The sequence below is a fragment of the Manis pentadactyla genome, chromosome 5, assembly GCF_030020395.1.
Source record: "Manis pentadactyla isolate mManPen7 chromosome 5, mManPen7.hap1, whole genome shotgun sequence".
Lineage (NCBI taxonomy): Eukaryota > Metazoa > Chordata > Mammalia > Pholidota > Manidae > Manis > Manis pentadactyla.
This window is the reverse complement of record NC_080023.1, coordinates 134099091-134126979: the sequence shown is the minus strand read 5'-3', so window position 1 is coordinate 134126979 and position 27889 is coordinate 134099091. Positions and strand designations below refer to the sequence as shown.

The 27889-nt window shown below is 48.0% G+C and overlaps 1 protein-coding gene across 2 annotated transcripts; it reads right to left on the bottom strand.

The window, feature by feature from the left end:
• On the bottom strand, window positions 1–25393 carry OVOL2 (ovo like zinc finger 2). 2 transcript variants are annotated; one of them, XM_036892252.2, is made up of 4 exons: window positions 24976–25390; window positions 24095–24297; window positions 12861–13050; window positions 4–722 (listed from the first exon to the last, which is right to left on the bottom strand). In XM_036892252.2, the coding sequence occupies exons 1-4, from the start codon at window positions 25073–25075 to the stop codon at window positions 409–411; spliced, it is 807 nt and encodes a 268-aa protein (XP_036748147.2). In that variant the 5' UTR covers window positions 25076–25390; the 3' UTR covers window positions 4–408. The 2 variants fall into 2 exon arrangements, with proteins under 2 accessions (XP_057358682.1, XP_036748147.2); XM_057502699.1 differs by lacking the exon at window positions 24095–24297 and having other exon boundaries at window positions 1–722; window positions 24976–25393.
• Window positions 25394–27889: the final 2496 nt, after the last annotated feature.

The following is a 27889-nucleotide window of genomic DNA, read 5'->3' as shown; positions in this document are numbered from 1 at the left end:
CTCCTGTTTCACAAGAACATTTTGTTTATTAAAATAATTCCTATAAACTCTCAGAACAGTAAAATTCATTTTCCTTGCTTGAGTAGCATTTCAAGTGGGAGTACTTTTATTTCAAGGCACCTAAAATGATGGTCTAAGAACACCTCTGCCTCCACATGTGAAAATCCAAAAAAAACAAAGAAACAAGTCCTGCATGGTGATCTCGGCCATCCGCAGACTCTCATTACTGTTACTGCATTCAACAGGACATGAGTTTCAAGGGGCCTGAAAGCCTTGGAGCAGATCCCCCTGCTGAGGCCCCAAAAGGACAGAGATGAACCAAACACTTGCAATTAGAAAGCTGAGGGGGGGACCTTCAAAACCAAAGCTCGGTGTAAACGTGGCCATACTGGCGTCTCCCCAGCCCCCTCACTTCTCCTCCTCCTCGCTCAGGCTGGCATTCCCTGGGAGCGTGGACGTCAGCTTATTCTGCAAAAGAGCCGCGAGCTTTTTGGATGTCTTTTTGAGAAACGCGCTGCCTGGGTGGGCACTGTCCACGTGCAGATACAGGTCCTCCTGGGTGGGGCCCGTGTAGCCACAATCCTCACAGACATAGAGCTTGTCCCGGCGCTGCTTATACGCATACTGCTGCTGTACGCCGTGGATCTTCTTCAGGTGGGACTCCAGGGAGCAGCGCTGGGTGAAGGCTTTGCTGCAGATGTCACATTTGTAGGGGCGGATGCCTGCAAGGGCGATGGGCAGATGTCAGCAGATGGTCACGGCCACACCAGAGCCTCCCAACTAGGAAGCCATTTAAACAGATCCTGCACAACCCCATAGCAAAAAAAAAACCTGATTCAAAAACAGACCAAGGAACTGAATACACAATTTTCCAAGATACACAAAGGGCCAACAGGTACATGAAAAGGTGCTCAACACCACTCATCAGGGAGTTGCTTATGACCTCACACCTGTTAGAACGCCTTCATCAAAAAGACAAGTAGCAAGTGCCAGTGAGGATATGGGGAAAATCCTGGTGCACTGTTGGTGGGAATGTAAATTGGTGCAGCCACTATGGGAAACAGTATGGAGATGCCTTAAAAGTAGAACTACCATATGACCCAGAAATCCCACTCCTGGGTATGTACCTGAAGGAATGTTAACTGCAGCTTTATTCTATTCACTACAGCCAAGATAAGGAAACAACCCAAGTGTCCATCATCAAATGAATGGAAAGATGTGGTACATAAATACAATGGAATGTTATTCAGCAACAAGAAAGAAGGAAATCCTGCCATTTGCAATAACATGGATGGACCCTGTGGGCACGATGCCGAGTGAAATAAGCCAACAGAGTAAGACAAATCCTGCATGGTATCACTTCTTTGCAGAAAAGTCAAACTCATAGGAAACAGAAGAAAAATGGTTGCCAGGGGCTGAGGGGTGGAAGAAATAGAGAGAAAAACAAAATCATCCTAACCGGGGATCCAACATGAGAAAGATGATTAAGGCAGGAGACAAAACTATGCAAAGGTTCACAACATCCATGTGAGCAAACAACAAAAATGGATGCAAACAGCAAAAAGAAAAAAACCACTACCTGGCTTTGGGAGGGGAGTTTTATTCTCCCCACTTTATGCCTCCATGTTTTGATTTTATGGTGGGTAAAGTAATCTAGTTTCTATTTTAGTTTGGCCTTTCCTGGAAACGGACACTGCAACAAAGATTCCAGTACAAAGAGTTATATGGGAGAGGACCCCAGGCAGCACCTGCAGGGGAGTAAAGCGAGGCAGGCACTGGAAGGTGCCCCTACAGGGGACATTCAGCAAGCCAATCACTGCTGTGGGCCCCCAGAGTCCAATTCCACTGGGCAAAGTGGGGGCAGAGCACAGATGATGCACCCCCCCGTAATCCTGCCCCTCGGGAGTTGGGGTCTCCATCCACCTGTTCCAGCAGGGTCGCAGGTGCGGGCAGCTGCAACATGGACAGGTGTGCCCAAAGATGGCAGGAGTCATGGGCAGGACACTGATGACACCTGCTAGTTAGGAAAGCATTTCCAATCCAGATCTCAGGCAGGCTTTAGAATCGGGCTAATCCTAGTGGAGCCTGTCTTCTAGATGGAGAGTTCACTGTGTCACATGATCCAGGGAGCTCAGCCTAATCAGAGCTCTCATTCCTGTTTCCACTATTGGTGCTCACCCTGATGTGAGGTTGCAATGTCAGATAGAGAGGTGCAAGTAAGACCTAACTCAGGCTCTAAAGGAGGTGATCTAGGCTGTAAAGGAAGCACAGTGTCCCATAAGCACAGAAGCACCGGGGAGGGTGAATATTGTGCTGGGAGTACACAGAGCAGAGAGGCGTTGCCACCACCCTCAGACCATCTTAGGGCCCAGAGGCCAGGAGGACCACTGCCTAGGGGAATCGTCAAAGCCTCAGGCACAAAATTTAAGAGTAAGCCAAAACCTCATCAGTCAAGATTAATAATATTTTAAAAATCAAAATACATACCAAACAAATCCATGATGAATAGTTTATCAAGATTTTAAATAAGGACAGGATCCGAGAGTCCCACGTTGCACCATCCTGGGGCTTGAGGCGAGAGGAAAAATGTGTGCCCCTATGTAAATGTTTTCGTATTTTTTTTTAATGGTTGTATTTTCCCCAGAATGTTCTAGTTGTTGAAAAGTATTGAAAAGTAGGTGTATTAAAACTCACACCTTAAAATGTTTAAATATTTTATTTATACAAAAATAAGAATTTATTATGATTTTACTATCCCTGCTTTAATGGAAGCAAACATATCCAAAGACATTTTCAAAATCAACTTTTTTTAATTTACCAACATTCCTGGGGATTTTTCCATATTGGTGCTTACAGTTCCCTGTCACTCCTTTGCAACCACACCATGGCATCATGCCCTCAGGGTCCATCCAGGTGATTGCAAGTGGCACCATTTGCAGATGCACCCAAATCCTATCCTTTAAAAACCAGAGATGGAGGGAGCACAACTCAAGCATGCACCCTCACATCACATCACATCACCCTGCCCTGGACAACCTGGTACCAACGGGCGGGTCACAGAGCAGCAGTTACATTATATCCCCTCACCTGGGAGCCTGTTGGAATGCAGTTTCAGGCCCCACCCCTAGTGTTTCTGGTTCTGGGGTGGGCTGAGAGTGCATTTCTAACATGCTCCCGGGTGAGGCTGAGGCTGCTCCTACCAGGACCTCTTTTGAGAGTCATAGGTCTAAAACAACGCCAAAGTAAGCAGATGGAGGCACTTCGGGGGTCTGAAGGCAGCCATGTATTCCACATCTTCCCTTCGAGGCTAAATGTCCCCAGTCCCTCAATGGTGGCTCATGGAGAGGGGTCAAAAGAACCACTTCCATTCATGAAGTCTTTAAGTACACAGATGATGAAGGAGTCAAAATGGAGGAAAACATTCCCCCACCCAACCACCTGAACCAATCAACCACTTTCATTTTTCTTCCAGGTCAAGTCCAGAAGTACACATGTGAGGCAAATCCTGTGATAAAAAACTGTTGGATCAATGTGATGGTGAGCTGTCAGATGTTACTCCAGCCTCCTCAAGCAGAACGCAGGCCTACCTTATATTCCATTCTAGAAAAACTGCCCCAAGTTAAGAAACTCCTTTATAAACTCATACTTGGCATATAATAGGTGCACAGTAAGTAATTTTTAAATGAACGACTGAATGAACCCTACTGGCACAGGGAAAGTGTGCTCACATCTTTAGGGCAAGGTTTCTACAAATTTAAGGAATTTGCCTCCTTTAGGTTTCACATTTGTGCCGTAGAGGGCTTTGTGTTTTTCAGGCCTTCTGGCTCATATGGCAGCCGGCTTCCCCCAACCACCTCTGGCAGATGAAGCGACAAACATCATTTCAAACCCGCAGCTCATCAACAGAACGTCACCGGGAGACCGGTTATTGGAAATAACCGGTTTTACAACATCCAAACTAAGCACGTGGCAACCAGCACACTTCACCAGAAGTTAGCCCAGGATCCCGGAAAGGGATTGTTTCCAGTCCTACAGAGGTCCCCACCCCCAGCGGGGACCCGAAAAGGTAACAGGAAGTGGAGGCGAGGCGTTGCTCCGCCTGATCCCAGCCCCCTCCCCGCCCTCTGCCCAGAGGCCGGGGTGCCAGGACCAAATGTCAAGCTCCCTCCTCTCTTCACACTGGGCAGGTTGGCCAAGCGTCTTCTGTGGGCAGGGCAGCCGGGCAGCAAAGGCTTGATGACGCCAGAGCTCTGCGTCGTCCAGACAATGGGGAAAACGGGGATGACTGTTGGGTTTTGTTTTTTTTTTTCCCCAGGTTGGAGTGGGATTTGAGCCTGGCTTGGAGAACGGGTGACCTGCAGACACGAAGTTAGAAGACAGTAGGCTCTCAAAGCTCTAGTTACGGCAATTCGATTTTAAGCAAACCTGCTTCCCCTCCTCTCTCTGAAAATAACCACGTTCATCCCTCACTCATTGGTGCAGGCAGACATAGTCATGTAGCAGCCCCCTGGTGACCCTTTCTGGGCTGGGGAAGAAGCCCCTCCCTCCTGGAGCCCCACCCGCCATGAACTCCACTTGGTGTTCTTGAGCAAAGGCCAATCTTGTCCGTGTCTGTGTCTACAGTAGAATAATGGAACTGAAAACCACCCCTGACCCCACCCCCACCAGCCATAATTAACTGCTGACACCCACACAGTAACAGAGTCCAAGGCCACGAAAGGCCCAGCATCGCACACACATCTGCTACTCATTAACTGAGGCCATGGTTAGCTCGTGGAACCCCTTCACGCCTCAGTTTCCCCACCTGTAAAATGGGGATAATATTCACACCCACTTGTAAGGCTGCTCTGAGGATTAACTGAGACATCACATTCAAAGGAGCAGGCACACACTAAGTACTCAGTGGGATACAGACAGCTTCCAGAGTTTACAGTCCAGCTCCAGGAAATGCCAAGTATGCTCTACTCATGAACTGGCCGGTGGGTATTTAGCATTTGTCTTTAAATTGTACCTATATGTACACTTGTTGTATTTGCATGCATTTTTGGATGTGTTATTTATTTCAGACGATGTATTATTTATTTCACAGAAAAAGGGTAATCTTTACAAATCTGTTTCCTAGGTGTCTGGGGGAGAGAGAATGAGACCTTCACTAACCACCCTTTTTAAACACTGGGCCACAGGCCTGAAGTACCATCCAAAAAATATTTTATATTGGGTTATCAAAAAGGGCTTCTTTTCAAATTTTCTATGCCCACTACTGAAATCAAACTTCATATCCCACAATTCCAAAGAAAATTCTTTGTTACTGGCACTTTCTGCTTGCAGGATTCCCTTGCTGTAGCTAAGTGCTCCTTTTTGAACTTTATCCACACATGAACTTCAGCAAGCAGCTTTTCACAGGCCTCTGTGGGAGTATTTAGGGCAACCTCCTCAGAAGCGATGTGGCTATGCCTAAAAAATCACAACGTGTTTATTACCCTTTAGCCCACTTCAGGGAAATTCTCTACCGAAAGCCTCACACAGGTAAGCAGAGGATCTGTAAGGATAACTGTCTGAAATTTTAAGAAGAGAAATAACAGGGAAAAAACCCAAAGTGGAAGTAAAGTGCCATCAGCTGGACACGGGAAAATGATGGGGCCTCCATATCTGAAATCATGTCATCATCTTGTATTAAGAAACACTCTGACAACTGTGGAAAGAAATGAGGTGTCTCCCCACCCAGGTACAGGACACATCCCCAAGATACAGATTACATTAAAGAAGTAACAGGTATTAAGAACTTCCAGGAAAAAAAAATGGTGGTCTGCATTCAGAGTGGAAATGGGCTTGGCATGGAGAGGGAGGCTTATTTTTTTCTTTCTTTCTTTCATTTTTTTCCCCCTTTCCTATGACTTTTTTAGTTAAAAAGTGAGTCAAAGTAAAACAGAAGTGAGAGAATTTAATAAGTGATGGGAGCAATCCCCCACGGCAGCCCTCAACCCACAGGGGGTAGGGGTCACTTTGTTCTTTCCCTCCGGTCTGCCCCAACCCCAAACTTCTCCCAATCTGCATTTTTCCCAATCCAGTCAATCCTTCCCTTGAGACTCCAAACAAAGACACCATTGTTTCCTCTTCTTCAATCAAGATGGGATTTGTTTGCCTTCTCATCCCTCTCAGTGCGGCCCTGACAGAAGATAAGGCCAGAGGGCGCTGGGGGTGGGGGGAGATAACCGCAGCTTTGACGGTGCCCTCCACCCCCTGCTTCCCCTGACCTCCAGTCTGAATTCCTCCACTTCTCTCTGGATCTCACAAGCCTCTACAGGAATGGCAGGTGCCTTGAACTGACTCCTTTATTCTAGTCAGAGCCCTACAGTTGCAACAAATAGGGGTTACACCCCCTGGCACCTCCCCACAAAGACTGAGCTGGGGACCCCACAGATGTGTGGGCCCTTTTCAACTGTTTATAGTGGCTTACGCTTTCTTCTCCACCGCTTTTATATCGGCTGAAGTCTCATACAGAATAAGTAGTCATTTTACAACTGAGAAACATAAAATACTTACAATAAACGTTGTATCTGTCTGATGAGCTGGCACCTCTGGCCATCCTGGTAAACAATGCCCAGACCACACCTGACCCAGCTGGCCTTCAAGAAACGTGACTCTGCCTTCCCACCATGCTCCCAGGTGGTGCTTGTCCAAGAGAAGCCGGAGTCCAGGCACTTAGCCCCGGGTCTGCCACTGCAAGTGGTGGTGATTATTTACTCTAAAATACAGACCTAACCCCCAGCGTACAAAAACTAATCACTTCTTTCCAAGAATGGCCATTCTTAGGGTGCATCCCAGGTAATCCAATCTGAACATTTAAAAAAAAACCAAAAGAATATTCTCTAAAGAAAAACCCATGATATTTTTCACGGGCTGAGAAATGAATATACATTCATTTCTTTAAAGCTCATGGCCTGCCTTGGTCTATTTTGACCAAAGGTGGGTCAACACCCATAATTCCCACGTGGGCCTCACTGATCTTGTTTAACTTCACTTACACAGAGCAAGTCCCTCTGCTACGTGTGCAGTAGATGCTGGGGGTCCCGCGTCCAGACCCTCTTTCCCGGACCAGTACTTCACTCCCCAGTTATCCTGCGTGCTCACAGCAATAGCTCCTGGCTGTCCCTTTCTCCAAGGAATGACGCGTGGCAACTGACCTCCCCGCTGCAGGGAGAGGCAGCCTGTGGCCACTATGTGCATGACATGGGTGTAGAAATGTCCATCACTTGTCGGTAGACAGGGCAAGCCTGTAGTGCCCTCACGCTCCAGACCCAACAGGGGCAGGCTGAGGCCAATCCCTGCTCACCCTGCTCACCCTGCTCACCCTCCTCCCTTACAGGCCTCTCCTGAGGGTTCTCCTCCAAGAGAACTGTGGGTAAAATTGTAACATTTCCAGAGTATCTCGCCTGGCTTTAGTACATTTGCATACCCTCAGGGGTGGAGAGAAGCTCATCTCCATGTCAATGGGTAATTACCTGGGCAACCGAGGGCGTGTCTGAACCTGAGAGGTTAAGAGGAGGGGCTGGCTTGCTCGCTGGCTTGCTTCCTTCTGGAGCAGAGGAGAGAAAAGGCCCTGGACTGCAGTTTGTAAGCAATAAACGGATTTTAAACTTTATTTCTCCCTTTGACTGATTTCGGTTTTTAGAGGTATTTTGCCCCGGGATTTCCTTTCCCGGACTTACAAGGATATTCGGTTAAGAATTACCATCTCAGAATCTGCTTCCAGGGAACCCGACCTAAAACAATTTGGGCTGAAAATACCCACTTGTTTGCTGATATTTCATAAAATGTTACGAAGTTTTTTTCTGCACCAGTTTCTCTCTTCTAATCTTGAATCAGATGTTATTTGACTAACACCCCCTTCCCTATCTCTCTTACACACACCTCTGATTTACTCTTTTCTTGGTTAAGTCTTATCCAAAAAAAGACATCTTAATCTTTTCTATCATCTGCTGGATATTAACTAAGGGTATTAGGACATTTTCAGGCTCTGGTTGCCTGGATCTTTCCCAAGATGTTCCCTTGTGTCTGGCATCTCCCCTTGGATGCCCTGCTCTCTCAGCAGTTGCAGGGGACAGAAAGAGAGATGGCGTAGGGGGGAGTTAATCCTGATTGATCAAATCTACTACCTTTGCCCACCTCATAAATACTGCAACTATAATTGTCAAAAGAAGCTTCCTAGGATCCCAGATGAACTGTTCTAATCGGACTGTAGGCAAACACCTTTCACTCAACTTTATGTACCTGTGTTAACAGTGTCCCTATCTTTGCTTCTGGTCCTAATACACTTCTTTAGTAGCAAAGACCCAACATTCACATCTCAATCAAAGGCAAGACTGAATTTGCAGAATTCTGGGGAAATCTTTTGGAAGCTCATGTGGGGTCGTTCACATGAACTTAAAAAATGTCTGAGAGCCCCAGATTTTTGCTCTTTTTCACTATTATCCCTTTTGCACAGCACTCAAGAGATGGCAGGGCAGGCCTCTCACCCTAGAGACAGGCCTGTTCCTCTCACCCTGGGTCCAGGACCATCCGCAGTGCAGGCATGCCTTTTCCAGTTCACTACCCCCTGATGTGTCAGTAAGCCCTCAACTCCTCTTTCTGGTCCATCATTACTGGTCCATTCAAGACTTTTTTGTAATTCTATGTGTTGGTCACTTTAAGAGTCAAAATTATAATGTTAAAAACTGTATAGTTATCTGTAGATGCAGTGATCTTAAGTGCTGTCCAAGAGAAAATGCAAGCCACTTTTTAATATAAACATGTCTAGTGGCCTCATTAAAATAAATAAAAAGAAACAGGTGAAATTAATTTTAATGAAATATATTGTTTAACCCAATATATTCAAAATATTAGTATTTCAATGGGGAAATCAAGATTAAAAATTGGGACATTTTACATTTTTATTTTGCATTAAGTCTTTTAAATCCAGTGTGTCTGTTTTACACTTAATGACACATCTCAGTCGAACCAGCCACATTCAGGGCTCAGCAGCTACACGTGGCCAGTGGCAGCCATAGTGACCAGTACAGCCACAAGTGTTCTCAACTCCTACACGCTCCTGAGCACTAGCCTCTCCCCTTGTGGGATAAACGTGCGACCCTCTTTGGGAAAGCATCAGGGAGAAGGCATTTTTATTCACCAACTTCTGTGATTTTCAGCCCCTCCTATAAGAGTCACTGGAAGTATCACTGCTGAAAAACAGGACGTAGAGCAGCTGGGAGTCTGGGGGGTACAGGCCACCCCATTCTTGCTCAGTCTGTGGACAGAAGGCACCACTGAACACACATGCTTAAGCTCCTCTGCAACCTGCTACACCCCAGGCTGGAGTGTGCGGCTTGTGCCAGGCCTGAGTTTCCCCTGATCTCACCTTCCTATAGAGCAAGCGGGCTTCTAGAAGCTGAAATGGAGGACACCCCGGCCTTGGGAGAATGCTGAGTGAGGAAGGCACAGGAGGAAAAGGGGGCAGAGAAAGGGACTCTGTGGCAGATAGAAGGTCATGAACATCAGGCCCTGCCCGTCTGGTCCCCAACTCCACCAGCTGTGGTCATCTGACCTCCCTGAGCCCATTCTCCTCACCTGTCAAATGGGTGTGTATCAACAACACCGGCTCTGTAGGGTTGTTTGAAATAACAGGGTAGGTGCTGAGGGCCTGGCATGAAGGAAAGGGACCGTTTGTGGCTTGCTGCCCCCTAAGGTGGCAATGTAACTCTCTGCCCCTTCCTGCATCTCTCTGCATGAGGATGGTCCCAGAGAAACACAGGAAGCCTGCAACAGGCTGGTGGGGGGGAAACCGCCTCAGAGTTGAGGGTCCCAAGATGGACCCCCAAACACAGAGAGGTGGGAGTTGAAAAATACCCTAGTTTCTGTGCCCCTGCAACTATCCTGGGGTGCATTCCATGTGGCTCTTCAGAGGGTCCCCAGTAGGGCTGTCCCCCATAGTGCACAGTGGTCATCTGCTCATTCACTTGCTTTTCTTGGCTGTCTTCCCCTCTCTTGCCCCCTCCCCACCCCAGTCTCTGTGCCCCCTGGAATCTCCCCCCAAATAAACCGCTTACACTAGAGTCCCTGTGTCAGGGTCCCCTCCTGGGGGAACCCAAACCAAGACACTCCACATCTGCAATGCCCATCCTCCCTCTCTCCAGCTGTGGAAATCTTAGTCATCCTTCAAGGCCCAGCCAAAAGGACACCTCCTCTGAGAAGCCTCCCTGGTGTCCTGTCAGAAACAATGTACTTTCCAGGCCACCCACATTTCTTCTGTCTGGCACATGCGGTTTTTCCTGTGTCACAGTCAGATGTTTGAGTTATTTCTCCCTATGTTGGCTTAGCTTTCCATGAGCACGCAGGTGAGTCTGAGGGCCTGTCACATAATAGGTCTTTGGAAACCTCTGCCAATTACTTGAACTTTCACTACTACTAATAGCATTTATAAATGCTTACAATATGTAAAGCACTTTGTATGTAATTACTGTCCTGAAAACTCATACCCATCACTTTAGGTGAGAGGTATTAAAACCATGCCCATTTTAAAGATGGACAAACTAAGGCAAAAAGACAAGTAATTTAGGCAAGGCCACACAGTCAGCTAGCTCAGATCTGGAGTTCTTAACTCCTGTGTGACTGACTCAACTTGCAAACTCTTCTGGGAGAAGCAGTCAGTCCCTTATATTTCCATTAATGGAGAATTAATAGTTACACATGAGGCAGCTCCTCCAGCTCAATGTTCATTCCAACTGAAGTTACCAACTGCCAGCAATGCTCTGAGCCCCCTTCACTTTGTCTTAAAGGCCAGGGTGGGCGAGTGGCCACAGAGCCCACCAGGCAAGGAGTTTCAGAAGAAACAGGCCATGTCCTCAAGGACATCCTCAGACAGAGATGAAACGCTGAGAAACTCTCCAGGACAACCAATGACAAATGACTGAGTGAGTGGTCCCATCTTCTCCAACCCCTTGGGTCAGTTGTCTATGAGCCCAGCTTTGCAACCACCTTGTGGGTCCGCTGATAGCTTGGAGACTCTGCTCCACCATCCTCTAGGACCTCCACCATCCTCCAGGACCCCCACCATCCTCCGGAACCTCCACCATCCTCCAGGAGCTCTCACCACCCCCCAGGAAGCCCCACCACCAAGCCACTCCCTAAGCAACCTCCCCACCCCAATCTAAGGTGCCAGCCTGGTCACAGAGAGGCCAAATTTTACTGCTGCACTGACGCTAGGGACTAAAACAGAGAAGTCTTGTAGCCAGACCCAAAAGAGTCCACTCCACACTATGGGATTCCATTTCCTTCACATTCAAAATGCTGCAATGGTAATTAATTTTGTCAGAAGCATTGCTAGTGGTGCCTTCTGGAGGGAAGAGGATAGAGACTGGGAGGAGGCCTGAGGGAGGGACAGTGACTTCTAGGGGCTGGAAATACTCTTTTTCTTGGTCTGGGTGCTAGTTATATGGGTGTGTTCGCTTTGTACAAATTCCTAACTTCATTAACCTATATCTGTACAACTGTGTACTTTCTGGGATGTCCATTATGTTTAAATGAAAACTTCACTTTAGAAAAGGTTTTTTAAAGGGAAAAAGAAGAAATCTTTTAGTATGTGCTCTCTAAGGTGGAGGACGCTCTCCCTGAGTGAGGGAAATAGTCATGCCAGCCCTCTAAGAACACAAGTGGGATAAGGGCTATGAAAAAAATCGGAATATGAAGGATCTGAGAGGGGCCCTGTGTGGGGGCTGAGGATCTGGGAGTCCCATCTATTGTCCCACCTCCACCAAAGTGCCCAAGGAAACCCTAGACCCTGAGAGGACTTGCGGGATCAGGGAAACTATATAGGGAGCATGAGTGGTGACCAGGATGGGGTTGAATGGGTTGGGATTGGCACTGGAATGGGCTAGCTGGGCTAGGATGGGGATCTGAAGATGGGACCAGATTGTGAGGGGCTTTATATGCAGCCCATCAAGATGAAGTTCAGACTTCATCCTGCCCAGAGATGGGGATTTTTTAGCAGGGAAGAGGCAACCTTAGACTTCTCCTCAAGGGATCACCATGGCAAAGGTGTGGCCTGCTGAACACAAGCAGAAGCTGGGCAGCAGATGTTTCTAAATTAAAACTAACGAGGCCATAACAAATCAGAAGGGCTGGGAGAGGTGCCAATGGGCAGCCGCAGGATTCTCTGTGAAATGAAATGATGAGGACTACAACCACACTTCCTAAGTAGGGAAACAGAGGCAGGTCCAAGGAAGGAAGCCACCTGCCTGTCAGGCTCAAGCAGGAAGCTTAAGCAACTCAAAGTGAGCTAAGCGTTTTCTTCTCTTCTCGAGCTCTCAGGAAAAATATGAAGCTATTCTGAGTAGGTTTACCTCCCAAGAAAGGAGCATAAAATACCACTGGGGGTACCTTAAGAAACATTCTAGAGGTCAACCGGACAAGGACTAAACTATGGCACCCCTAGCGCCATGTCAGGCAGCCCAATTCTCAGGATGCTTCCAGTCAGTGAATTGTCTTGAGACTCACAGAGCTGGTATATTTTTCCCTCACACAGAGAAGAAAACACACTGATGGAGCGAGGGCTTGCCTGGCCCAAGATGGCACAGCTAGTAGGTGGCCCAGCCAGGGGGGCTGAACCCAGGCGGGCTGGCCCCAAGTGCCCCATCCTATTGTATTTCCAGAAATACAACACTGCATGCACCAACGCCAGCAGATTAATTAAGAGTACCATCCTAAAAACTAACAAACGAGAAAACCCAATACTGCTCCCATCTCGTGACTTTGATCTTTGGTGGGGAAGAACAGGACTTGGCCAGAAAAACAAAACCGAAAGCAAAGGCTGCGCCCCTTCTCACCTGTATGTGTGCGGACATGCCTCTTGAGGTCAAAGGTGTCATTGAAGCCCTTACCACAGAAGGTGCATAGGTGCCTCTTCACCTGGTTGTGACACTTGAGGTGCCGGTTGAGCATGCGCTGCAGGCGGAAGCCCTTGCCGCACAGGTCACAGCTGTGAACCGCCGCATCGCTGCATGTGCCTGTGGTGAACTGGGATAGAGAGAGAGGCTGTGAGGGCCCTGGCGCAGGCGGCACACCCGGGGGCTGACCACTAGAATTCCAGGCCGGTTTTGGCTTTGGGGACGGTGAAATAATTGGCAACTCCTCCCAGCATTCATTCCTCCTTCTTCCTTAGAACAGACCTCTGGTTTCCAGCTGGGCACATCCCCTCAGCTAAATGCCTACATTTCCCAGCCTTACTGATTAGCTGGCTGATGAAATATACTGTCTCTAAGTGGGAAGGATGGCGCCCTCTTCCTCCTTTACCCCTTCCTGCTGGCTAGAGCTCCGAGAGCCCCCTGGAAGAAGGGGGAAGCCAGTGCTGAGGGAAAAGAGCAGAACAAAAGGAGTCCAGGTCCTGACATCATGGAGCCTGTGAAGAGTCTCCAAAGATAGCCACAATCAAATCCTTCCTCCCTGTGCCATGAGACTGCTCCACCCATCAAGAAATGGAGACCAGGTTTGAGTTCCAGGTCTTAAGAGACCTGGCAGCTTCCACGTCCTCCCTCTTGGAAGCCACATAAGAAGTGCAAGCCCACCACATTGTGAGGAAGCCCAAGCAGTCATGTGGAGCATGAGAGGCCCCATGCAGGAGCACTAAGGAGCCAGATATGAATAAGCCTCACTGGACCCCCTTGCCCAGCCCATGGCTGAGTGACTCCAGTCAGTGCTACCCAGGGTAGAAGTGCCTAACCCAGCCATGTCTTGCTTGGTTCCTGACCCACAAAACTGTCAACAAATATAACAATGACTTGGGGAGTGACTTGGTCAGGATCCCACAGCTTTTCCACCAGCAGAACCACAACAAACCCCAGCTCTGGGCTCCCTGTCCTCTGTTCTCTCAGTTGTGTTTGCAGCTTCTGAGGAAGAAACCTGAATCTATAATTAGGTGGTGAAAAACATGAGATCTGACATATTCATTAAAGTTTCCTAGTTAATGAATCAGATCTTTGAAAGACTGATCCAATTGCTCAGCCAAAATTCTATCCATATAGGGCCTAAAATACTTATTTTCATACAAATATTATCAACAAGAAGAGCTGGTCCTTTCCCAGCTCAGCATCCTCCAAGCCTCCAGTGCCCTCCTTTCATCCACCCTGGGCACCATCCTCCAAGACCCTGCTCAACTGTGCCCTCCCTGGTGCAGTTCTCCAAATTGCCGCTGTCCAAATTGTTCTCTGTACAAGACCAGGGCCTCACAAACTCGTGTGCACGACTCCCCAGGGTCTGGTTAAAATGCAGGTTCTGGTTCGGGGGCCTGGTCAGGTCTAGCTACTGTATTTCTAACCAGCATCCAGATGCCACTGTGATGGTCCACAGACCATGAGGCTAAGGGCAGTGGCCCTCACTCAGTCCAGTACTTTGTTCCAAATCACTAGAGAGGATTCTCTTATGCTCAAATGTTTTCTTATAGTTCATCTGGTTTCCTCAACTAAATGTTTGCAGAAGTCATCAGTGTCCCTGCCCCTGGGCTCCAAGCCCAGACTCACGCCAGTGCACAGTCAGAAAGTACCAACGACCTGGCAGGTAGCAAGATACAAAGAGACTCCAGGGAGGCACAAGACCCCAGAACGAGGTTTTCCCATCAGCCTCCTCTGAACCAGTTCATTCTCATCTGCTTCAAGCTTAATTTGTGTCAGCTGGCACCAATTGGTGCCCAGTCTCCAATAGGCCTCGCTTAGAGCTGGTGGGAATACAGTCACCAGAATGGCTTGTCCCCAAGAAGCTCCAGTCTAGTGGAGGAGAAGACGAGTCAAAAGGCCACTGCTATCTGGGAAGCCCCAGGTAAAAGGGGCACCTTGGAGGGGCATCTACCCTGAGGTAGAGCTTGAGAAGTGAGCTCCGCAGCCAGGCAAAGATGAGAAGAAAGAGCAGGGGAACGATGACAGAAAATTCCAGGAGAGGGTGGAGGGAAGGGGGGGAACTGTGTGTGGTTCTCCATGGCTAGCCTGAGCCCTGAAAGCTGTGGTAACAGAGCAGGGCAGGGCACCCTTGCAGCTCTCCGTCGGGGGCCGAAAGGAGTTCAACTCTATCTAGAGGGCAAGTGGTGGGGTAGCATTAATACAGGACAACCACAGGGGTTGAGTGTGATGATCCAGTTAAGTGGCTGTCCTAAGCCTCTAACAGCCTTGCACCCCCCTGCCCTGCCCTGCATCCCCCCCAAAGCAGGAAGGGCCTGGCACTCGTCCTGAGGGAGACCCATCTCTGCTCAAGGCTTTCCTATTCATCACAAGGACACGTCATGGTCTCCTTCCTGTCCAACAGTCCCCATTCTGGTCATTGCTTCCCTTAAAGGGTGTGAAAAGGCCCAAGTCTTGACAAACTGAATACTTGGAGCTTCTCAAGGCCAAAGCTACACAAGACAGAGGTCATTTGAGAGGTAGTGAGAGGCTAATAAAATAGAACATAGACAACTGACCCTGGTAATTCCTATAAAAAACATGTAGAAAGCTAGAACTATCTTTTGAAAGTGCAGCACAAAATGCCTAAGGACTCATCAACTACAGTTAAATCTGAATTCTTTGTTTATTTTAATCCTTTTAGTAAATTCCTATTTCTAAAATGTTCTGCATGTAACATGGATACCTTCTATTACAATCCAGGATGAAAATCTCAAATCAATGGCATTATTTTGTTTGAAAAGAATAAAATCTTGAAGGGCAGAGGGAAAGGAGATTGGTGACAATTTAAGGGAGCGCAGAGTCAATGAACATAAATCTTTTTAACACCAGGGAGAAACTGGAATAGGGGAGGGGATTGAAGACTGAGGGTACCCCATTCCCAAGGGATGCAAAAACAGAAGCCCTCTAAGTATGCTTCAGCAAAGGCAGTCTTTCTATTTCTCCCCCTTCATATACATCCCCATTTCACAACATGGAAAACTGAGTTATCACACAATGGTTCATTTAGGGAATTCCCCTGAGGCACCAATTCCTCCAATTCATGAAGCACTGCTTGCCACCTGTATATATATATATGACCAATCCAGCCCCCAGACATCAACAAATTCTTTGTGAAGCCAGAAGAGAGCCTTGTTGAAAGAAGATGTAAGGCTAATTAAATGCCTTGGCTAATGAAGCCAGCTTCTGCCAGACTAGTTCACTTCTCAGAAAGGAAGAAATATTTGTAGGATAAGTTCCTGAACAAGAAATGTATCCCACAGAGTATAGTTCACACATCATGTGCCTTGAAATTTGGCACATGATAATAGCAAAAGACTGGGAACTACCTTCATATACATCCGTCAGTAAGGACTTGTTTAAAAAAAAAGGTTGTAGAACCATATAATTGAAGCAGCTAGAAAAAGGACAAGTGTCAAGGCCAGCCACGTGAGTGAGCCCCCAGAAGACTCTAGCCCCAGCAGTCATCTGCCTTCAACAGCAAGAGAAACCTCAAGCAAGAACCACCAGCGGAGCTGAGGCATTCCACAGAACTGGAAGACAGAATAATAAATTAGTGGGGGCTACCAAATTTGGGTTATTTGTGAAGCAGCAGTAGATAATAGTAGTAGATGTATCACATTATGTCCAGAACACCAGATCTGCCACATTTTGGAATGTTCTCCCCCAGGATGGGCTGCATGACACAAGACACATCCGACTCCTAGGACGACATCCCATGGGCCAGAGGACTGGCAATCTGTCCCTGGGTCCCTGGGCCAGCTTTACAATGTTTACACGGGTTTATACCTAACACTCTACCCGCTAAAAGTTCAAAACAGGGCTAACCAACATTACCTTGTTATTCCACTCTGCAAGTGCTAAATCCAAACTAGTTACACATTATCTGTTAGTTACAAAATGGGAGTGGAAAGGAGAGACAAGAAATCATGAATATCAAATAAAAACCTAGACCAGGCTAGTTGTGTGATGTTATTTAATATCCATCCCTGGGCCACAATTTCCCACAGGTAAAAATGATAAAGTGGTTATTAGATGAATTCTTCAACATCATGAGAATCGAAGAGCAGAGTCTCTTTTCCAAATTCCTAAGTTCAAACACCCCACTTAATCTTTGGGATGTAGGCAAGTTACTTGACCTCACTAAGGCTTAATTTCATCACCTGGAAATACGTACTATAAGGATATCTGCCTCCTGGGGTTGTTAGGGAATTAAATTTAAAAAGCTGCTTGAAAAGGTTTGTGCTCAGTAAGTCCTAACTCTGAAAGTTTGACCAGCTCCAAAACTCTGATCCTTTAAGGTAATTGGTCAAAATCCCTTGTTTAGCTACTGGGCTTTTGAATTTTTCTCTTTCTGATGGGAACAAAAGGGAACCAGCCTGCAGTGCCCCCCACCCCACCCCAGCCCTCAGTCCTTCACCTGCAAATCTGAAATCCAAAAAGCCCTGAAAAACCAACATTCTCACATATCTCCCTTGACAATAAAACCCAACCAGAGCAGACATGAAGATATGCAGACTTCATCCTGCTTGGTGTCAACATTCATGTGTTTTTTGCTATGTAAATTACTAATGTGTTTAATTACAGGGATTGCTCCAGCCCTACTGGGGGTGATATTTACACCATGCTACCTTTGGAAAAAGCTTAATAGTCTCCCCTGAATCCAAAATGAACAAGTGCAAAAGGCTTATTAATGAAGTGGGGAAGCTACCACAGAGGTAAGAGATGACATCAGTCTGGAGATTAATTCAGAGCAAGGAAGACAAAGAGTGAGCAATTCTCCAACTGCAGGGCATGGTGCTTTTTGCTTGCTGCCCTGTTTTTTGCAGGATCTCGGCTTTCATTTTAAAAAACAGACAAAGTTCCCTTCTAGTCCTTCTAAAACATGCACCTCTGCAGCCAAAACAAACTGACCATTGTTATTAGGGCTGCTAAAAACTTCAGGAGCATCCAGGGAGGTAGGGACATTGGCTGGCCCTCTGACCAATTTCAGAGCTGGTTAAGGTCACTTACCTGTCAAACTTCTAAAGGAAAAACAAAACAAAATCCTTTACTTTCTTTTGATGCTTCCACCAAACACGTTCATCAAATCAATGGTCTATTTCCCATGGGAGGGTACTGTGAGTCCAGGCCACCTTTTGGTGGCCATTTGGACAAGATTTCCACTGACACATTTGCCAGGCTCAGGCATTCAAAGCATGCTAAGCATACTGCCCCAATTCTTTTTAGATAAAAATTCCCTTGCTGGTTCTATGTACCCTTTCTTTAGGCTTCACAATTCTGCCATATGGCAGAATAAAGAACCTTCTCAAATGTAGATGATGAAGGGAATATATCCTCATAACCCAGAATAAACTGAGACCGGAAGAGCTGTAACCTGACCATGGCCATGTGACTTGTAGGCCTGTGGGTCTGGGCATAATGTGGGAGAGAAGCAGGGGAATGAATCCTGCTGTTTGTCTCCTATCATGGTGAGAAATAGCTGCAGATTCCTTCATGTCACACTGTCAACACTAATGGCCAAAGTGTCAAAGATACCTCCCCCAATGCAACACAACAATGCTAAAAATAAGGATCCTGGGCTTTGCCACTAACTACTGTGGGATATTCAACGAAACCTTTCTCTCCTTGAAAATGAGGGGATTATGCCACGTAAGTTTTAAAGGTCCCTGTAGTGGATCCCATGGATGGACATTCTCAGCACCGATTCCTACTTCTCAGGTGGGCCTTCCTGTACTACAGAAGCTAGAAAGCTAGAAACTACATTTCCCAGACTCTCTTGCAGCTGCAGTTTTTAGATGTGGCTTGGGTTCCACCACTTATATGCATTATCAGGAGATTTGAGTTCTCGCCTGAGTTAATTGGGCAGAGGCAAATCTGTGGAAATTATTTCATACTTTCCATCAGCAAGAGCAGGCAGCCAGACGCAGCAGCTGTAGCTCCCTAGGTAGCCAAGTTCTGCAGTGTGGCTCTGCAAGATATTCCTGGGAGCTCAGTCTGATCTTTCTTTAGTCCCAATAATTAACCACTCTCTGCTTAAGCTACAGTGGATTCCGTTGTTTGCAACCTAACTGGTGCAATCCTGTCCAACAATAAAAACCCCTTCACCTAGATTCAAATTAAAGGCTGGTGCATTTAACACTTATGTTGTTCTCCTATCTTTTCCCCCTTTTAATTAATTTGTCTGTTTTTGAGCATCAATTCCAAACATTTTCCCATATCTCCCTTTTCTTCTTGCTTCCTGTTTTCCTCCAAATGCTGTCATTTACATTTGGGGGCTCTTGACTCCTTCTTTCCTGACTGTAGTTCTTATTTATGTTGATTTCTGTCCTCCTATGAGTCAGGCATTAACTGTACCAGGTGCTGGGGATACAAGCCCAGTAGGAATGTCCCTACCTTTGCTATTTCTGGAGTCAAGTCTGATCAGTCAGCTGCACAGCCAGGGAGATGGTTAGTAGGTTACAAAGGGGACAGGGAAGAGAAGCACCCAATTCTGTCTTGGGAGACAGAAGACAATAGGCAAGGAGTTAGGGATGGAGTTTATGTTCCCTTTCAAATATCAAATGGGTGTTTTCTAAAAAACTACTTAAGTCCATGATTCACAACAATACTTAAAAATAAACTAATTGGCCATCACTATGGAATTCTGGTAAACCAACTGATTATCTTGGAAACTGGTAAATAAAGGGAATCTTATTGTGCCTTTCCTCAATGAATTTCCTGTCTCATTGGGAAACCAAATAGCAGGTGAGGGTGAGTATCTATATAAAATGATGGCTAATAAATGAAGGACAGACTTAGAAGACTACTGTTTAGTGACCCCTACTAATCTAAAATATATAGACCCTGAGCATCAAGACCTGCTAACATCACAAAGAAACAACCAAGCATTATGTGCCTCTTGATGGAAACAGATACCCCCCACTGTGAAACATTTTAGCTAAAAAAAATGCTAATCAAGCATTTAGCTATCAAGCACCTAGGGCAGTGTTGTCCAGTAGAATTTACTGTGATGATGTTAATGTTCTAACCTAGACTGTCCAGTATAGTGGCCACTAGTCACACATGGCTATTATCCACTTGAAATTCTACTCATCAATGGGGAACTTAATTTTTAATTTTACTTAATTTAAATTTAAATAATCACATGTGACTATAGCTACCATACTGGACAGTGCAGCTACAGATCCAAACACCCATTTAGAGAAGACATAGGGGACTAAGGATGAGAGACACTACAGTGATGCCTTTTACAAACTCCAGATTGCCAGAAACTGTCCAAAGCAAGTTCCCCATCTCTTCAACAGTTAACTTGTAAGGACATGGAAAAAAGATGGAGGGGAAATGTATAAATTAAAACAGACTTGAAAGACATGTCAATAATTACAATGTGTGGACATCAGATGGACCTGATTCTGCAAACTGAAAAAATAAAGTATGAATTTATGAGACAACTGGCAATGTGAATACCATGTTAATATGGTGTGATCATGTATTTTGGTCTTTATTATTAAAGGCACTTTCTGATAAATTTATGGTTGAAATAGTATGATATGTGAGATTTGCTTCAAAATCATTTGTTGGGGGTGGATGGGCAGGGCTGCCACAGATTAATGGTTGCTGGGCCAGGTGACAAGTGCTCTGCCTGTGACACTCTCCATAATAAAAATGATGTAAAAAAAAAGGAAGACAGACTGCTCCATGTTCACACATCTGTCACTACTAGAAGATGTGGACTCAGAGCCAGGTAAAACACCAAGAATACTTTTGAAGGGATACTATACTCAATCCCTTCTGAAGAATCCTTGGGAGAGGCCAAAGGAAAAGGGAACAGAATGGGATGAGGCGAGGAGACAAATTCACTTGCAAGTCCATACTTGCTCCTGGGTCCCACGAGCCACTGTGAGTCAGGAATAAATAACATCAGTCAACTAACCGATTTAACTTCAGAGTTACTTTGTTTCTGATAAGCCTTCAGAAGGACAATGTTGATCTGGGTTTCTGGGGGTTTGTTCCACAGCTGGAGACCTGCAAATGGATCCAGCACAAAAGGGACTTAAAGCTGTGTGGATCTGGGACCAACACTTTTCCAGAAATATATAATCTGCCCACCCCATCTGTTTTGTAAATGACAGATCCTCAGTAGTAGAGACAATTTAGTAACCTGCCCTGGCTCACACAGTCAAAGGCTACAGACAGGCTGGGAAAGGCCTTATTTCCTAACCAGCAGGGGTGACTCTTTTCTAGATCCATTTATGAGAGAATCAGGTTGGCAAATAGTTGTCCTTACTGCAGGCAACGAAATATTGGATATTAACAAAACTTGTTATTTGTCACGTCAGCTAACTTCCTATTGGGCAGTTTATACAAGCACAGGAGTTCCACACATTTGCACTCATTATCTCATTTAATCTATGCAACACTACTGAGAGGCCCATCCTATTGTTTCTCCATTTGACAGATCAGAGAACTAAGACTCAGGACAGATAATGTATCCCAACCCAGCTGGTAAGGTGGACCCAACTGAGGTTTTCCCTCTCAAAAATGTTGAGAGCCCCTCCTCTGCCCATGCCTCTTGGTTTGGCCCCTTCACCACCTCACCCTATCCTAGCTCCTCACCTCCCATTCTTTCCCTGACCCCAGCAGGCCCGTTTTCCATCCTCTAGTCATGATACCTTTTGAGTTCTTTCCTCACTCAAGCGTTGGGCTCAGCCCATACTATCCTAACGTCTGCTGCTCCCCTATCTCCACAACTCTTTCCACATCAAGAAACCTTCCCCTGCTCAAAATTTATCACATATTTATTTGTGATTCTGGCTTAGCATTCATTTTGCTGTAACAGAGTTAATAATTAATATTTGTGTCTCCCCAACAACCCAAATAATTCTAGCTAGAGTTATTAGGCACGTACTATGTCCCACTCTTAACTCATTTATCCTCACAGCTCTGTGAGATAAGTTTCATTATTATCCCCAATTTACAGACAAGGAAACTGAGGCCCAAGGGTAGAAACTTGTCCAAGGTCATACAGATAAGTGACAAAGCCAGAGTCTAGGGGCTTAACTGTTACTCTCAGGACATCCTGGAAGACCAGAATGGGGCACTTTTATCTCCTGGCTGCTTTGTACACAGAAGGCACTTCATGTTAATAGAATGTCACCTCTCTGCAGGGTCACTGGCTCAAACTTGCCCTTCCTCAGGTCTATATGAGCCAACTACCTAGTGAGTGTCTTCAATTCACTCAAACTAAGTCATTCAAACAATGCATCATGTATGGGCCTCATCCTTTAGTGGCTTTCCTCTTCTGGTTAAGAAACTAATTCTTAGCTCATCCTGCTTTGCATAGAACTCCAGAATTACACACCATGCTAAATCATGGGCAATTTGGTCAGTCATTTGAAAACAGCTAATACTGTTTCTGGAAACTTGGTCATCTTAACAGCAGGATGTCTCCTATTTGCATCTAGAAGCTGAGAGGGAGAAGGATGCTGAATGTTCTCAGTAAACAAAAATTCCTCCAGAAACTACATTAATGGTTGAGGAGCCCGGTACACCCCTTCTCCCAGGCTTGGGGGCAGCACAAGGACAAGATCATGGAAGTAAGTTTGATTAACTGATTCCATTAATCCCAGGCTCCAATGTTTCTGTTTGCCTGGTACAAGAGAGATCTCCTAAACTGTTGGTTAAGGGACTAGATCTTCCTCCTCTGCCACTTTTTTCCCAGGGTAATTTGGGCAACTGGGGGACAGAGGGGCAAATTAGCTGCAGTCAGTCCCCAAACAACGTTGCAATTGTCCTTCCAGCCCAGTGATAAATATGCAAGTGGGGCACTTTGTAGAATTTCCTGGAGGGCAGAGCTACCAGCCTCCGGCAAACTGTCCCCTCCCACTTAACCCCATCTGGCCCAGAAAAGCTTTTGGCCAGCTGACGTTGAACCTCAGCAGCCCACTGAACATCAAGTGGCAGGCCCGCACTTAGTCGGCAGCATCCTTTTAAAGGTATCTTTCCTAAAGGATTCTAGCTCAAGCTGCTAGCCTCAATTCTTAACCAAATGCTCCCCAGCCCTCCCCTAGGCAAACCCCAGGAGCCAGGAATATGCATAGGGGAGGGGTGGCCTCTTACAGAAAAAGTAACCTAGTCTCTCCCAATCCAGGGCAAACGCTAGGGCTCCTCCCCCAATCCCCTCACTCCAGCCAGGGCTACGGGCTGCGGGACCGCCCAAGAAATACCGCCTACATCCAGTGCCGGAAGCCTGCAAAGGGTCATACGGCGGCCCACCTATAACACCACTCCCTGGCTCCAGCTGGCTGTGAGCCAGTGGAATAGGATTCCTTTATTTTGGAGGTATCAGATATCCTTGAGCAAATAATCATGGACGTTCTACCTGGAAAAGCCAGATGCGCATCGTATTGATGTCACCTACAATTCCAGAAGACTGGGTTGGGTGGGGGTTGGTGGCTGAAGAGCGATAATAGAGGAGAACAAATACTCCAACCCACAGGGGGCAGGACCCTAAGTCAGTCTGTAAGGAACCCTTTTACCCATTAATTTAATGCAAGATTTGAGGGCCATGACAAATTTCAAGTGCCCAGCACCGACCTCGTGTCTAACGGGCACTCCATAATTGGCACTGAGAACAGCTGTTACTGTGAGAGGTCCACAGTGTGTTCAGTTGACACCACTGTCTCCAGAACGCATGGGAAGGGGTGTGAGACTCAGAATTCAAACAACCCCAGAGGTTGAAATTCCTGAGAGCCTGGATCTCTCTTATCCGACCCTGGAAACCCCGACGGCCTAGTTATTTTTCAGACCCTGCGCACCGAATGGGCTGGTGGAGGGAAGAAGCGGAGTCTGAGCCTTCCAGGCAGCTCCAGAACCCATTCGGGTACACTGCCGGCTCGGGGAGCTGGCCCCCGGGGCGCAGGGCCGCGGGCGGCTGGCTACCCAGCAGGCGGGAGGGCGCGCTGAGGCGCCCTGGCCGCGGCCCAGAGGCAGGTGCAAGAGCGGCGCGGCGGGCGCGCTCGGTGCACGGGTGCCCGGGTGCGCGGCGGGCGCGGCAGGGAGCAGCGCTGGCCCCGCGAGCCCGACGCCAGGGCGTGGTGCAAGTGGCGGCGGGGGCAGAGTCGACACCGTACCTTGATTTTCGACCTGGCAACAGGTCGCCGTATTGCCTCCAGGTGTCCACCCGAGCCCTCGGCGTCACCGGGCTCCAGGGTTCCGTGCTCCGGGGCGCGCGGGGACACGCTGCTCTCGGCGCTTCCAGGTTCTCCCGCGCTGCTGCTGCCCCCGTCGCTGCGGCAGTCCTCTGGGGGGTCGTGCAGCAGGCTGCCCAGGCCCACTGAGGAGGGAGGGGCCGCGCCCCGAGGCAGACACGCGGCGTCAGGCAGGCCCGGGCGCCCGCAGCAGTTTGACCTGCGGGCGGTGCCGCCGCCGCCGCCCCGCCGCCGCCCCGCCCCGGACCTGGGCACTTCGCCAAGTGGCACCTCACGGGGGTGGACGAGAGTGCCCCCGGCTCGGCCCCCTGAGCGACGTTGGGGCTTGAGGGCCGCGTCTCCGTCCCAGTCCCCGTGCCCACGAGGGAATCAGGGCCTCGCGCTGCTGGGAACCCGGTGCGCCAAGTTTCCTTTCCCTGGGAATCGGAGGAAGGATCTGACCCTCAACCCACCTAGCCCCAGGGGAGTTGACGAATCCTCGTGTGACCCCATGAGGATGTGGGATTGGGGGGAGCCCTTACTGCCTTCAATCTTCCCTCTTGAGCCACCTTGGCCAGCGCGGCAGCCAACGGTCCGGCCGCCGGGCAATTGGAGGCGCCCACTAGGGGGAAGGGGGCGAGGAGCGTCCGGCTTTCCCAGCCTCTCGCTCTCGGTCTTTCCGCGCCTCACTGACCTCCCTCCCAACCCCCAAGAGGGGGCCTGTGGTGGGGAGCCCAGCCCGGGCCGAGAAACCAAGCGGACCCGGCCGCCCCCGCCCCCACCCCGGAACCCCACGCCCAGGCCCGGCCCCGAGCGGCGCTCACCTGGGATGTAGGTGTCTGCTCTTTTCTCATCCGGGAGCTCATCCCAGCTGCGGACGGAGACCTCCGGGGTCCTCCTCTTCACCAGGAAGACTTTGGGCATGGTGGGGCCTCCCTCCCCAGGCTGCGGCCCCCTCCTCCTTGCTGCTCCCCGCTAGGGGCGGCGGCGGCGGCTCGGTCCCCGGCTCCCGGCGGCCGCAGCCCACCTTCCCGCCTAACCTGCCCTCTCCCTCCGCCCCCCGCCGCGGCGCGGCCCGGGCCTCTGCCCCGCACGCCCGCGACTCCCAGCCTGCCGGCTTGGCGACACCTATGCCTTAAATCGCGGGTAAGACCACGCCGAGGAAAAAGTTTCATAAGGTGGAATAGAAAAGCACCAGGAAACTTGGGAGTGAGCATGCGCCCTGCAACATAACGGTGTCAACAAGCTCGCTACCTGTCCGACCGGTTTCGTCGGCCGGGGCTGCCTGTTCCAGCCCTTCCTTAGGCATGAATGTGTGCAAAAGAATTTAACGTCTGATTCTTCCCCCCTCCCCTTTTTAAAAAGGGAAGAACGCTTTTAAATCAACCCGCCGCCTCATTCCCCATCACAGGGACCTTAGAGCGAACTCTTTGAGTTAAACCCCAGGTTTACCAAAGCATCGCTCCCCAAATTTGAGGATTTCTGCGAGTTGCCCCCACCCCACCCCCCGAACGTATTTGTCTCCGACGAGCGAGCCAGAAAATGGCTCAGTTCCTCTGGACTTAGTGGATCGTTCCCGGGCTTGTCGAAATCTCGGATGGAGGAAGGAGGTAGCGGGGAGACTCCCCTGACTCAGATCTGGTAAAGCGGAAACTTGGGGGCTTAAGCTCCCCATCATCTACACCAGTACCCCAAATAAACACAGTAGTAATAATTTTTAATTCTGCGTCTTTAGCACACACTGTTATTACTGATTCAAGTCTAAAAAAGGTCGGCTGGCTCCACCAAACCACCCTCTGCCCCAAGACCTTACACCCACAACAGCCCTCTCACCCTAATTGAACGCACAATGGAAACAAAAGCCAAGCGAATGTGATGCAAACGCAGCTTCGATAAAAATTTCCTATCCTATCCCACACCCATTGCCTCCCCTAACAGCCCGCTCCCCAAATTCTGGAGATTTGCTAGAATGCAGTTTGGCTGAATCAAAGTAAAATCCCCAAATTCTGAGGCTGGGAAGTATCTTTCCAAATAAAGTAAATAAGGGTACATCCCCTTACTGCCCCTACTTGGAATGACTGAAGAGTTTTATGTTTATTTTTGGTTCTGGTTTCTCTTATCTACCTTTATACCTGGAGAGGGGCGGGAGGGAAGGGAGGGAAGTTGGTAAGAGAAACACGCCAAATTTCTAAGAGCAGCTGTGCCCACAATGCGGGGAGCGCTGCCCCTCCCACGACCCCTGCTCTGGTACGCCCGGGGACGCATAGTACTGCTTCCACGGCTGCGGTGGGCGCACCCTCCAATGGGTGATCAGATGTGTGCCAGCTCCGGGGAATGTGGGGGCTCATCTGGTCAGGGCTCCCCTGGCGCCCGCAGCTCGCCCATCCGCCAGACTCACCTGTCTGTAACCTGATCCGCAGCCCGCCCAGCCCACAGGGCCGGGGAATCAACACAGCGGTTTTCCCGGTCCTCTTCCGCCTTGGAATGGCCCTTGGGGACACAACAGCCTGGTAACGGATTTCTCGGCTTGGCTGGAGTACTCACTCGCGCACGGAGAGGGGGCGCAGCTCTCCTGGGTCTTGGGAGAGAACAGAGCGCCCTGCCTCAGGGTCTGCCCTCAAGGGGCCACCCTCTCTTGGCTCAACCCTTTCTGCACTCCAGATTTTCTCTGAGAATAAGCAAGAAAGAATGAGAAAGACTTTGATCCAAGTCAGCCGGGGGTGGAGAAGGAAGACATTTCTATAGCAGCTCAAGGAAACGAAGCTTCTTTTTAATCTTGCAGGCGGATGGCGCAGCTTCTGGGAGACGCAGCGAATGTATTTTGTCTGCCAACAAACTGGAGATTTGCTAGAATGCAGTTTGGCTGAATGAAAGTAAAATAAAGTAAAACTATGAAATCACAAAATTATTCTCCCTCATAAAAACTTTAAAAATTTCATTTTGTTCAAAGTCCTTTATGTTACAAAAAAGGCAGTCAATCTCACTAACAGCTTTTTTATGTGTGTGACTTTTACTGGATTTCAGAGCAATGAGTGCCTGAACCTCTCTGACAATAATTTGAAAAGATTATAGAAGAATGGGATATAAAGCTAAAAAACTCCAGAAGCAATGCAACATTTATGGGATTGAGGATGAAAAGTAACAGGAAGAACTACACTTTTATTCAGCAGTTGCTGAATGCACACCTATTATGATATTTGCTGGATGTTTCTTGGGGAGAAAACAATTCCAATGTGTTATCTTTCTCCCTCTCTTTTTCTTTTTTTCTCCCTCTTTTTTCTTGACCATTATTATCACTAATAATATTGAGAAGGTTTTATCAATATAATATTTTCAAATAACAGTTTTGTGTCCTGTAAGGTCAGTTTTCTAAGTCTTACGAGAGGGTTTGATAGAGCATCTCCTAAAAGTAGGATAAGAAATGACCCTAATTCTTTAAAAATCTCAAAGCAGAAGACATGAGATGGTCCACACCACATCCAATATGGGAGGAGGGGTGGCTCTGCATAGTGTCTTTGGTACGTGTGTATCCAGCCTTGCTTGAATACTTCCAGTGCTGGGGAACTCACTTTTTCAAAAAGCAGTCTATTTTTTGGTTAGACAATAATGTTAGAAGGCTTAGGCTTTAGGGAAGTCTGTTTCCCTGCATTGCCCTCTCCCATCCCCATTCCATGCACGCCTCCCCACCTCACTGACCAGCCAAACTATGCTTGCATTGCCCCCCCACCCCAGTTCTTC